Here is a 14345-nt window from a genome sequence, read left to right as displayed (position 1 = left end):
CAGGTCCTCACACTTGTACAGAAGTGCTTTATTGACTAAGCCTCCTTTCCTGATGGAATGCATTCTTTTCCTTCTTTAGAGACAGCAGCAGAACTTTCCAGCAGAGCCCATCATCTCACAGAACTACAAGACACAGTAACTTAAAAGAAGAGTGATTCTAGGTGGCTTGATCTGCAGCAGAGGTGGCCGAAACAATAGAGAATTTTAATAGAGGAATTTTAATTGAGGGACAGTTCAGTTCAACTTATGGGGATCCCAATGACCACCACTGACCTACAGAACTGAGATCAGACAGGACATCCTGGTGGGACTTTGCCTCTCAGTCTGGGGCAGAGTGCGGCACCTGCTCATCGGCCATCTTTGGAAGGAATGACTTGAGTGTCATTTACGGAGGCAATGGACAGAAGCTGAAACTGGAGCCTTTAATGCTGCAGGAGGTTGATCAGAGAGGTGGTCACTGTTGAGCCCCATTTAGGGTGGGCCTCTCTATTTACAGGACTCCCGGCAAGCTGTTACGTTAGCTTTTACAGGATATCTAGGTGGTTTCTTCAAATTAGATGTGTCTTTTTCTGGATGGGCTGGCCTCAGCTGCTTTGAAAAGTAGTCTAAGCCCTAGTGTTCAGAGGGAAAACTATATTCATAAGCTCTGACATCTGCCCACATATTTCTTTCTTCTAGGGAAAGCTCTCAGGGCTAGAGAAGGCTTTTAACATCCACTTCAAAACATCTCACACATCAGGTGCTTAGGGAGGCAGTGTTTTGCATTGTTTAATGAGCTCCCACAAAGACAGAACAGGTTCAGAGCATCCTGTTTTCCCTTGTTTTCTCCATCAACTCTGCTTCAAAGGCTTGCTTTTAGTCAACAGTGTTCTTTGAGGTTGTTCAGACCGAGAGAGGCTCCATTGTCTCACCTCTGTGTAGGCTTTGTAGGTAATTAAACTGATAATGCATGGTGAGACTTTTAGAGGGAGAGCTTGTGAGCTGCCCAAGGTCAGAAGGTCATCCTGGCAAAGTGACTGAAGGGCGGTGCTACTGCAGGATCTCCACAGAGGCAAGCCAGGCAGTTATAAAATCACCAATTCACAAAACTTGTTAAAACATATGGGGGTGTCAATGAGATAACCATTATCAAAGTCTGCCGGAAAGTCAACTCATTCTGAAAGTAGCCTTCAGACTAATTTTTCTAAACCCCAATCTTGTCACGGACCCAAAGCCACAGTCTGAGATAGAACTTTCTGTGATTATTGAAATGAATGTTGGCTTCAGCAGTTCAAACAGCCCGTGTGGCTACTTAAAACAAGGAGGTTGGGCACATGGATGAGTGGTAGAGCAATTGCCTAGCATGTGTGCAAGGCCTCGGGCTGGGGTCCTGATAGCTGAAAACCAGAACTCTAAAATGAGAAATGGAGCTATTCTGAAGAACTGAACTTTAAAATATGGATCTAGAGAAACAGAAGGCTTTACCAGGGGTTAGAAGATGTTTCAGGCATGTTGTAAGAACCAGGTCAGTAAGGAAGCAAGGTGATGTCTGGTTCCTTTCGTTTCTTACTTATCAGTTCAAGCAATATTTACTGAGAGCCTCGATAACTATCAGGATACTGATCAGGAGGAAGAGGAGGATTTGGTCAAACTGTGGTGTGGCCATCAGGTCCAGGATCGGAACTGCCAATTGCTTGATGAACCTCTAGGAAACCCAAGTCTTTACGTTTGGAGGCATGAAAGGCACTCACTTGCAAATGACGTGAGGCCTGTGAGAGACTCACCATCGTCCATGATTCCAATGGTCACTCCTTTCCCTGTGTATCCCAGCTCCCAGGCTTCGGCCACATTCAAGTCTAGCCCAGGAGTCCCGTCAGCTTGCCCAGTGTTGAACTGATAGAGGAATTCAAAGCAGAAAATCTGATTGGTTTGGTGTTGTGACATATGCTGATACTTGGTTGCCAATAAAGGCTACACCCTTCATGAAACATACTTTTGGGTGGCCTACTTCACCCCAAAGGATTCCCTTACTATTTGTTTCACATAAACAACGGATTTTTCTGTTTTATGTAAAGATTAAGTACTGCTCTAATCCCCTCTTCTCATAACGATATTTCTGTCTGCAAATTCTCTTTATAGGCATATAGGCATATAGCTCAGTGGTAAAAAGGTTCGTCTAGCACATACAAAGCCCTATATTTAAATCCTGGCACCACACAGAACATTAAAACCATCTTATATAATGATTTTGAAGAGGCTATCACAGCAAACCCTCCAAATAGAAAATGAAACTTTTTTTTTGTCAAGCCTCTGTTTAGCTCATGTTTTGAATTTAACATATAATTTCTTGGCTTATTACCGAATAAAGTTCCTTCACTAAATGACAATAACATTTTCTTTGGAGGAATTATAGTACCGCTAAACCGAAACTTTCTCTAAAATACGTGTTGAACTAAATTCAAGATAGGTGGCTATTCTTCAGTGTATATTATAGTATAGAAAAATAAAGTCCTCCTCAGTTTTTTCTGTATGCACATGTGTGTTCATGTGAATACAAGTGTGTACATGTACAATTATGTCTAAGTGCAAGTATGTGGAGGCTAATGGTCAACTTTGGGTACTGTTCCTTAGTGACCATTTTGGTTTTGTAGATGGTTGAGCGCTTGCCAAGTGGATTTGGGTGACTAGCCAGTGAGCGCAAAGGGTCCTCTGTCTCTCACACCTCAGTCCTGGGATTACAGGTACATGCCACCATGTATACATGGTTTTCACATGGTTTCTGGGGATTGGACTCTGATCCTCATGCTTACATGACAAGCATTTTAATGACAGAGCTATCATTCTAACCCCTCCATTGTTTTTTAAATGGAAGATTAAAGAATGGTCCACACCAATATATTCACTAGCCTCTTTCCATGTATATAGGTTCTGTATGTATTTTCTCAAGGATGGCATATGAAGAAATAGTGAGGTTGGGGTGTGTGTTGGCAAAGGCCCATGGTGACCAGAGGCCGTTCTGGTATTACTAAGACATTATTGGAAGGTCATTAGTGCCTTTAGTATGATTCACAAAGGTTTTCCTTCCAGACCCACATTAAAGATTATATCTCTCCTCCATATTCTCCCTTCTTATTTAGAAGGTCATGTGACCATGGCCAGTACAATGTGAGTTCATGTGCTATTTGTCACACCTAGGCAAAAGTTCAAGAGCCATATATAGTTTGTCCCTTTTCCTTTTTGAAGCATTTAAAAAAATAGCACCAGAAAAAACAACAACAACAACAACAACAACAACAGACTTTGATTTTAAGAGGCTACTGTGATTTGGGGTTATCTCTTATTGTAACAAACCTACCCTATCCTGATTAACATACATTAACATCATTCAGTTACCTAGGCTTTTAGAATTCTATGTCCAAAGGCACAAGGCACAGCCAAATACTCAAGCCTCAGGAGGGAGAGTGGGTTTTATCCCTATGGTGTAGCAGTCCACGTTCTTTAATTTTCTGTCTTGATTGTCATCTTTTAATCCTAATAAAGTAAGCCATCACTCACAGTTATAAATCAGTCATTTACAATGTACTTTGTAACTTGGGTTGGTTTGGAGACATTGATTTCCTTTTCAAAAAGATTTACTTTTATTATTTTTAATGATGTGTATATGTGTGCGTTTATGAAAGTGAGTGCAGGTGCCTAAGGGGTCAGAGGTGTGGGATCCATTGGAGGTGGAGTTGCAGTCAGTGTGGGCTGCTTGACAATAGGTGCTGGGAACTGAACGTGGGTCATCTGGAAGAGCAGTACCTGCTCTTAGTCACTGAGCCATCTCTCTTGTCCCTATTAATCTTTTAAACAGAGAGCAATCAACCCACATGGGTCCCAATGGACTGTAGATGAACCAGAAAGTACGTGTCATGAGATGGCTTAGGTTTCAGTGCTCTGAATCCTAACCCATGGTCATTGTCTTAGGCTGTGCTGAAATGCCATCTTTGACAACCTCATCTCTCTTGCTCAGGAAAACGTTGGATTCTTACTCTTAAGACTGTGACCTCAATATGTCTCTTTCACCTTTCTATGCCTGTTAACACTTCTAGATTACTTCTCCTAAACATTTGATCTGGCTTTCTGTTGGTTTACAAGTCTTCACTCTCATGCAATTTAAGATCATGTGATCAGCTATTGGTAGATGCTTAGGGGGCGAGATGAATAGGAGGTAACATAGACATTTATGCAGATGGAAGGGCGTAGAGGCATTCATTGACCTGGATGCTGGTTATCATCCCACCAAATAACAAAGAAATAGAAGTGTGGGCCATTATTAATAATAGAGAAACTTACCAGGTACCATTGCTTTGTAAAAAGAGGATCATTCATATTGATGTCAATCTCATTGATGTCTCTGTACCCTCTCTTTTTACGGTCAAATCCTTCTTGCTGCAGGGCCATCTTTATCTGGAACAATACCAACAGGTTACCCAAGTACAAACCTTAATACCCTTTTTGTCTGGAACTCACTGCCACAAATTCAAATTTTATTTGTAAACAAGCTTTGTGCTCAAGCACATGTATGTGTGTTTTCTTTAGCAAACGGAAGAGGATCCTTTGCAGGATCTCGTCTACTGTCTAAGATCATTTACTTGTGGTTATACAGGGCAGCCAGGCATTGGTGATAGTTTTGCTGAGTATGGTCAGTTCACAAGTTAGTGAGTGCAAAGCCAAAATAGGCGGAGCTAACACATAAAGAGTGGAGAGAGATTTATTACCTGCCATAGGCAAGGAGAGCATGGGAGTTGTTTTCAAAGCAGTACCCATCTCCCTCAGGACCAAAGGAAACTGAGGGGTTTTATTTAGGTGACTTGTCCATTTTCATCCAGGGCTAGGCCTATTCTTGACTTAGTTAAGGAGTCCTTTCTGAGCATGTTTAGTTTAAGTTCATAATTTAAGAAGGAAAGATAGTAGAAACTCACACTTAGTGGGCAGTTCTAAAACACATGTTTAAAGGATCACATTCATAGATGGGATGCCTCATAGCATGCTGAGCTCGTGACATAAAGTTTTAGCTGAAAATAAGGGGAAAAGACACTTGAAGGTACATTAACACAAGAATTTGGCCCTGCAGATAGATGTCTACCTCTATCAGTGGCTAATAGTAACTTAAAACAAATTTCCTTAAAATAGGAATTGGATGGGAAAGTATTCTTGAGAAAATGAAGTGTCTGGGGTCACTAAGTGAAAGAAAAAAGACAATAGAACATTTTTGTCAAAAGAAGGAAGCTTGATGACTGACAGACAGTCCAGGGTGAAACCCCAATAGCTCAAATAGCTTGTATTGCTGAAGGCTTTCAACCTTTGCGTGTTTCATTGTCACATTCAAGAGTCGCTAAGCAAAATCTCAGCAGACTTGCAGTCATCTACTAAGGAGCAGGCAAGCTCCATTTCAAGGCTCCAGAAGGCAAATGGGGAGGCCTGGAAAAGAGGCTGAAGGACTGCCCTGCTTTCCTTGTTCCCATAGTTCAGTTGTGGGTAGGCAGGCAGAAGCCTAGGCTCTTGGATAGCAGTGAAATTTGGGAGCTCTTAGTTCAAGAAGGCTCCAGGAAATGACCAGATTTTGTTCTAATAAGAGAATTTCTTTCCACTTAGGCATTCAGTATGTTATCATCCAATTGCTGTGGCCAGTCTGACTCCCTATAAACTCAAGGATAAAGGACCAGTACAAAAGGGTGTGTGCCAGACGGATGTTTATTATTATTTCTATTAGATTTTGTGACCCAATACTCTTTTTTCACATCTCCAATTCTCCTTAGAATGTCCACCAAGTTCCATGATAGTAGGAATGGAATTCTTATTACTTCTAGTCAAGACAGCAAGAGTTTCCTCAGTCTAGGATGCCTCTTTAGTGGCTTCTCTCTTAGCAGTTGATTCTCAGGAAGAAAAGGAAAGGACAGGGAATACTTGAAACCCATTTCCCTCAGAGCTTACTTATTGGACTCTCTCTAAAGGATCCTGGTTAGACCTCCTACAGGCAGGCACTGTAGGGCATCCAAAGCTGACCCCCAACCTCCCATTGACTGTGAGCCCCTGGCAGCTTCCTGTACCCACTCTGTGAAAGTGATCCAGAGTCACTTCTTTTATACACTGTCAGAACCTTTCACTGATGTGGATGAGAGAGAGTAGGCCAGGAGGGTCACGCCCAGAGTGAGGCAAGAGGCAATGAGTAAAAAGACTCCAGATTTTCTCTAGTCCTTCACATTTCGTAGAGGAGGTTAGTTCTCACTTCATAAGTCTCTATACCTACTCATGAAGGTTGGGCTCATTTGACAGAAAAATTCAAACTCTACCAGGAACTCTATACATCCTGCAAAGAAAGACTTTGTGCAGCACTGTTTTGGGTTCTTGGATGTTTTCCAAAACGGTGATACACACACACACACACACACACACACACACACACAGAGAGACACACACACACACACACGGTTGTGGTGGTGGTATGAGAATATAATGTCTTGAAAATCACTGACTTCATGGAATATAACTGGCCAAAGAACCCAGCTGTGGCATTTTGAAAGCTGCAGACATGATGTATATATATATATATATATATATATATATATATATATATATATATATATATCACTGTACATAGATGTGACATGGATGTACCAAATAGGATGAAACATGCAGCACAGACAGATTTTTATTAAGAGAGAAAAATATAAGAAACTGAGCAGCAAGGGTAGGTGACCAAAGTCAACCAAATGCATTCTTGACTTCCCCGTAGACTAAGGAAGCACCAGAAAGCAGTTGAGGACCCAAAGCTGGGCATTACTGAAGCCCCGTGACTTTCCAGGGAGGTGGGCCTGCCTCAGCACCCTAATACTAGCCTGGAGCAACTGTAGGGAATATAGCCTCATTGCTACAGATCTGCGGCTTTCAGAATACCACAGCTGAGGTCTTTGGCCAGTTATGTTCCATAAAGTCAGCGATTTTCAAGACATTATATTCTCATACCACCACTCCCACCATGTGTATGTGTGTGTGTGTGTGTGTGTGTGTGTGTGTGTGTGTGTGTGTGTTGGAATTCACTAGTACAAAGAACAGTTAAAAGGTCCCAGCAGATGCGTGGTTCTCAGTCTAGAGAGACAGCCACTACGTGCCTCTTTTCCAGACCTTTTCCTGTGAAAAGAATTTAAGCTGAGCATCCCTTCAGCCTATGAAGGAAGAAGTCTGAATTCACCAACTTGTTTCCCCAATTTGGTCTCACAGGGAGGCCTTTACCTCACCACAGGGACACCTTTACTGCCTCTATTGAAGGATTTCCCGCGGGACTCATCACCTTGAATAACTTCTGTGAAATAGTAACTCTCCTTCCCAGGATCTCTGGAAGCAAGTACAACTACCAACTACCATGGGGAGAGTTTGAGAGTTCTCAGCTATCTGTTGCTTATAGCAGTGGAGGAACAAAGGACCCACTGCAGAGCTGGTGTAAAGGGCCTTCCTGGGATGACTTAACCCATCACTCCAAACTCAATTAGGCCGGGAACACACTAATGAAAAGACTGCTTAACCCGTTTCCATAAAATTAATTGTAATTCCACAAACGAGGTTTTAATGGAAACCGGTGATGCTTTAGGGTGCCGTAGTCCCTGAACATCATCCGTCTTTGCAATCGGGAATCCTAAGCCTGAAGCCAGCCTTCTGCATCCATATCTTCCTATCATAGGTGTGCTTCGGCAGAATGTCCTTGCAAACGTGTTTCGCGTAACTCCAGAAGTGTGCTGATTTTAGGCATATCTATTGCTTTTATTTTCTGGGTTCTTGTTCAATTCTAATTCATAATTTTTGCATAATTAGTAATCATATCATTGGCAAGTCCATGCATTCGTTCTTCCTGGAGTGTCTTGCTATAAAATGTTTTAATCTGCTACCACAGAGCCATAGAGCCATATTTGAATTTCTACACCTCCATAGAGTCATGTATGAACTATTTCCCTCTTATTGGATGTTTAGCTTGCTTTCTATTGTAACTGAGATAAACATAATAAAAGAGATGAGGTTGCAAGCCATTTTGAAAAAGCTCTGGAGAAGATTGCAGTGCTATAATTATATGTGTGACAAATCCCCTAATTTCAGGGTAATGTTTTCCTAGTGTCTAAAGGATATGACTCGCTATAACTAAGAGACCACCGGACTCACTGTCCCATCTCGATCCTTTGAATTTTAATATATTTCATGAAGTATCTGCCATCACTGGATGGAATCCCAGTGACATTTGTATGTCTTAGTCATAGCTTTCCCCCTCCTAAAATACAAGGCACAATTAACCTAGAGACATAGATTTAGAATGCCTCCCCAAACTGTACCATTGATCATCTGTACAAACGTCTAAGCAAAAACATGGGAAAGCAGGAGTGCTTAAGACTTCTTAAAACTAAAGGGAACTGATGGGTACCCCACAGTTCTGATTCAACCTTTACACCTTCCTTAGTCATGTGTGCACATAGGGACCCAAATAACTTCACCTATTGCCTACTCCTTCTGGTTGTCAACTGAGAATTTCTCAGTCAACAGATGTTTCCTGTATGTTTAGGGTAAGCCATGTAGGCCCATTCCAAGGACGGGACAGAAAGTAACCCAACATGGTTACTTACTATTTTTTTTTTTTTTTGTTCTTTTTTTCGGAGCTGGGGACCGAACCCAGGGCCTTGTGCTTCCTAGGTAAGCGCTCTACCACTGAGCTAAATCCCCAGCCCCGGTTACTTACTATTTTATAGGGAACAAGGTATGTTCTTTATCTTCCATCCCACAAATCTATGGAATATTGTCACAGCTGACTGAGGGACTCTAACCTGCTTGACCATAGTAAGCATGGCTCTGAAAGGCCTTGACCTTCTCTCCAATTCTCTCTGCCTTGCTAAAACCATTGGATCAAGCTCTTAAAGTTAGTCCCCAAGCCCTGCTCCCTTATTTGGCCAATCCGTCCTCCTGACGCTGACTACCAAGGTCCAGCTATCAAACTATTGAAGTCCAGCTGTCAAAAACCCTCCTTGACTCACCTAATTAAGATGCCCAATCAAAATTAAACACCTCATCCAAACACGGGGTTTCCTCCCTAGTTTCAATTTTTTCTAAAATTTTTAATTTGATTTAATGTTTTCGCTTTCTATCCTGTTCACTGCACCCTCCTGGTCATTCACTCCCACAGTCATTCTCCCTCCCCCTCCCCATCTTCTCTAAGTGGGTTGGGCCCACTGGTCTTCTCCCCCAAGCCCCTGCAGTACTTCAATTCTCTGCAAGGCTAGGTGTTTCCTCTCTCACTGAGGGCAGACACAGAAGCCCAGCTAGAAGAACATATCCTGTGTATAGGCAACAGCTTTTGGGATAGCCCGAACTCCAGTTGTTTAGGACCCACATGAAGACACAGGAAGACCAGTAGAGTCAACCAACCTGGACTCTTGGGGCTCTCAAGAGTCTGACCCACCAACCAAAGAACATAGAACTGGACCTAGGTCTTGCCTTTACCTTTATAAATAATAATTTTCCTATGTGCCACGACTGTCTCCTCTCTGCCCAGAGGCAGTCGTCTGTCCTCTAGGACAACCACCCCTTTCCCCCTCCCTTGCCCTCTTCTCCCCTATCCTTTGTTCCCTTCCCCTTTTTCCTCTTCCTCTATCTTCTGTCTTTGTTCCTGATACCTGCTCTCTGTCCCTCTGGGGAAAGTAAATCTCCTTTGTGCAAGAATTGCCTACTGAGAACTTGGTCTAAGAACTTGGTCTTGGGGGTCCTGAGTCAATACTTTCCCTTCCACTGGTCAGTCGGAGGTTCAGAAGTCATTGCCCCAGTGTGATAGGAAGGCAGGGTCACTGAGGTTGACTGACTGATTCTAACTTTCTATTAAGCTACACTGCTGTTCCCAAAGACATTTAGCACAGTCAGCCTTCCAGAAATCTGGGTCAGCTTAAGTGGGGGAAATAACTGGCTAAGGACTGGACTACCTTCCCTGCTGGGCTGATAATTAAACAGCTGTTAATTATCGTGGAATGTGCTGGGTTGGGAGGAGCCAGGAGAAAGAGGAGTAAAAGAGACACTTGCCTCCCACAGGGTGAGAAAGAGAATGCAAGGAAAGACACTAACATGGACAGATGGGTTCAGGTTCTTTTAAGTACTGGGGTTTGTCAATCATGTGGTAAACTTAGAACAGAAGATGGTGGCACTTTGGTTCTGAGCCACCAGCATAGGTCAGGGAGTCAGGAGCAGATGCACATCTCAGCTCAGACCGCAGGGACCACAATATCACTTGCTCTTGTAGGATCCACAGCTGAATAGTAATTACCAGCAGACATTTGGGCTCCAAGTCTGACCATTTCCTTCTGTCAATCATAATCTGAATAAAATTACTTGTATGCTTGTGGGTTTTGCTTTTTATGACTCTGCCTCTGGTCTGGAGAGAAGGCTAAGAGCACTTGCTGTCCTTGCAGAGGTCTCAAGTTCAATCCCTAGCACCCAAGTGAGCAGCTCACAACTACCCCTAACTCCAGCTTAAGGGAATCTAGCATCCCTTTCTGGCCTCTCTGAGAGTACACACAGGTATGAACATATACAGACACACAGACACACAGATACAGACACAGACACAGACACACAGACACACAGACACACAGACACAGACACACAGACACACACACAGACACACAGACACACAGACACAGACACACACACAGATACAGACACAGACACATACACACACAGATACAGACACAGACACATACACACACAGATACAGACACACGCGCGCGTGCGCACGCGCGCGCGCACACACACACACACACACACACACACACACACACACACAGATGGGGACAGTTAAAAACAGCAACAATAGCAAAACCCTACCATTTCATCTTTTCCATCAGAACATTATCCAGTAGCTAAGGGACCCCATGCTCCTATAGTTCCTTAAAACACCCACGAATAATGAGTTGTGGTAACTTGGACTTTGATTTGTTGGCCATGACATTGACTGTGTCACATTGTCATTTTATGTACCACAAAGAATTATGTTGTTTACAATTGTTATGGGCTGAATATGTGTCCTGGAAGATATAACGAAGTCCTAATCTCCCATGCCTGGGGAAACAAAAATTAAAATGGCTTCCTTGTGGCCATTTTTTTTTTTTTTTTACCTTTCTTCTGCTTTGTCTGTCTGGCCCACTGTGTCCTAAGCTTTTTCAAACACCAGTAAGGTAGTTGTTGTGTGCTATAGATTTGCACAATGCTGTAATGATTATCCACAAAACACACAGTGTGCATGTAGGCTTGTCCACACATTGGTGACAGATTCCAACACTTGGTCAGTGAATAGGTGATTTTAAAACTTTTGTAAGGCAATTATTGCTAAATGCCCTCCAGAATGTTTGTACCAAATGGCACTCCCACTAAGAATATTTAAGAGTGTGAGAATTTCAGAAATGTGTGAATCTCAGAGGTCTTGATCCAGTAGTCTGGGAGCCAGAGAGGAACTTGGCCTTTTGGGAAATCCTGGGTCCTGTGCTTCCTTCCCATCTTGGGTGGAAACTCTCAGAGTAGCCAACCACCTTTGTTTCTCTGACATTTCTCTGACATTTGGGGCAGAGGTCCCCAGCTCTGGTTGGTAAGATCCAGAGGCTCAAACCAGACCCCAGAGTGCTGGAACATGGGCAGGGGTGATTCATGAGGGCAGCTGGGATTGGGGACTGTGTGTCCCAGCCCTCACCTGTTCTTTCCTGACCATATCTGACAAAACAAATGCCAAGAACTGCTATCAAATCCGACCGAGGAGGAGGCATCTTTGAAAGACCTTGGAGGACCTTTTGCAGACTAGGAGGCAGAGGTACTCCATCCTAATAGACCACTATGTTCACCTTCCAGGTAGGGACGGGGGGATGCAGAACTGGGGTAGTGGTTGAGAATAGAGCAAAAGTCTCCAAAGAATACATAAACCTTATCTGTGAACACCCTCTTGTTTTATACATCAGTTTCCTAGCCTTTCTTTTTGGTGGAGGCTTGTTTCTTACTGGAAGGTTAAAACCAAACCGAAAGGACAATGGCAACTCTTCTACCCAGCAAGGTAGCAAGGTTGGGGGGCGGGATTGTACTTTCCAGCTTTAAGCAGCTAGAAGACCCTGAACTAAGTGGGTCCTGGGACCATTCATCTCCAGGCAGGAGACCATAGTTTTGCTTCTTTGGGATATCATATTGACATCTAACTAGCCACAGTTCCCACTTGTTACGGAACAACTTCTGTACATTTCCAAATCCAGAGGTTGAACCTGTGGTCAGTTTCTCGGAATGAGATTATATCTGGAGATTTTGTCCATGAAGGGCGCAGGTAAAGTGAGTCACTAGGGTGTAGCCTAATTAAACAACCCTTGTGTATGAAGGGACTCAGACCAGCTTGAGCCTGCCAGGCATGGATCTGACAGTCTGCCTCTCTTCCCAATTCCCTCTGCCTTGCTAAGAAACATTCCTAAAGCCACCACCATTTATTCATTATTTGGCCACCCGAGGTCTATTCCCTTATTTGGCCAATCCCTACTCCTAAGGCTGACTACCAAGGTCCAGCTATCAAAGTATTGAAGTCCAGCAATCAAAATCCCTCTTTGGCTCATCTAATTAACATGCCCAATTAGAATTAAACACCTCAGCCTAACACTGGGTTCCCCCTTATACCTTTATAAAATGCCATTTGTCTGTGCCCTGTTTGTCTCCTTTCTATCCAGAGGCAGTCCTTTGTCCTCTGGGACAAATATCCCTGCCTCTTTTACTTTGTTCCCGTCCCCCACTCCCTCATCCTTTATCTCCTGTGTTTGCTTTTTATTCCCTGCCCTCTGTCCCTCTGGGGCAAATAAATCTCCTTTGTGCTGAGAACTTGCTCTTGGGTGGTGGGCGTCCTACGCTGATAGTCTTCCTTTCAGTGTTCATGAAAGAGGAGTTAAGGAGACTGCTACAGAGAGACTGTTGAGCGGTTCCTGGAGAAGGCTGACTGCAAGCCAAGAATAAAAGCCCAGAGCAGATACCCCAAACCAGCCACATGGTCTCCCCAAACAGTCCTGCCAATGCCCTGATCTGTGACTTTCGTTTCCATCCATTTCTGTTCCTTAAACTTCCTTGACTGTGGATTAGGATGGCTACAGCCCCACAAATGCAGGTGCGCTAGTTTATCTGCTCTGGTGTCAAAATCCAAAGAGATTTAGAGAGTGAAGAGGGTTGGGGAGGGAAGGAGCTGCTGAGAGAGCTCAGATTCAGGAAGGGAGGAAGCAGGTGGCCAAGACTGTTAATTTCTTCCTTGAGCAGGCAGGTGTGACTTTTGGAAAGCCCAATTATGTGCAAATCCCAACTTTTGAAAGAACACGGAGTTAAGCCACAATTATGGCTGAGCGCACAGCATTGGTTAGCCTCATTTAGAGAGGTCTGCCTGACTTGCAAGAATGAAAGCAATCGATTGAGGGAACAAACTATGGCTTTGGGCCTCTGACCACAGTTCTAGCCGCTGCGTCTCAGTGACAAGATATTAACAAACTGTTATCCATCATCTGAAGTGCTGTGCACAAGGTAGGCCATGACATAAATCAATGCAATTAGGGAGGAAACGAAAGAGGTTTCCAGTGGAGCAAAGTGCAGAGAGAACCAATGCGAGTGCTAAAGGATAAAATCCCAGCTCTGACGTCTGCAAGAACATGTGGATTTTGCTTGGCAGGAGCTTGAATGCCCTCTGGTTCCCATACCAAGATTATGAGTGAAGGTTAGGAGCCTGGTTTGTGGAAGTGAAGACTATTAGAGAATGGTAGATACTCTGCCAAATGTTACTCAAGGGCTGGCTAGACTGGGGTATCTGGAGGGCAGGACATGGAAGCCAGGAGTCCCTAAATGTTGGTGGCCAAAGTGATGTTGCTTTCTCTAAGGGACTCTCTTGAGAGATGTACAAGTCACTATAACATAATAGTAGTTTCATACACACACACACACACACACACACACACACACAGACACAGACACACACACACAGACACACACACACAGACACAGACACACACACAGACACACACACACACACACACACACACACACACACACACACACACACACTATCACTCCAAAGACCTGCATGAGCTCTGGTTCCCATCACAGTGGGCAGAAGGATCCTAGTGTAACAAGAGAAGGATCCTGGGAAGATAACGGGGAGGAAAAGTCTGAGGGTTAAGGATGGAGAAAGAGGAGGGAGAAAAAGGCGCTCAGCCTTTGTCCTTGCTGTGAGCAGCTAGCAGTCTCACATCTGACAGTCTGCCCAGTGCTGCTCATCCTCAGGAAGGCACCCGTATTAGGGGCAGGAT

At 43.7% G+C, this 14345-nt stretch overlaps 1 protein-coding gene across 1 annotated transcript in view; it reads right to left on the bottom strand.

The window, feature by feature from the left end:
* Pcsk2 (proprotein convertase subtilisin/kexin type 2) overlaps positions 1-14345 on the bottom strand; it is a 302691-nt gene that overhangs the window by 139785 nt on the left and 148561 nt on the right. The window contains exons 3-4 of the mRNA NM_012746.2: positions 4315-4428; positions 1764-1872 (exon numbers count right to left, since the gene is read on the bottom strand). Coding sequence (NP_036878.1) covers positions 1764-1872; positions 4315-4428 — 223 coding nt within the window. The remainder of the gene's footprint in view (positions 1-1763; positions 1873-4314; positions 4429-14345) is intronic.

This window comes from Rattus norvegicus, chromosome 3 (genome assembly GCF_036323735.1).
Source record: "Rattus norvegicus strain BN/NHsdMcwi chromosome 3, GRCr8, whole genome shotgun sequence".
In the NCBI taxonomy this organism is placed as follows: Eukaryota; Metazoa; Chordata; class Mammalia; order Rodentia; family Muridae; genus Rattus; species Rattus norvegicus.
This window is presented reverse-complemented; position numbering and strand designations above follow the sequence as displayed.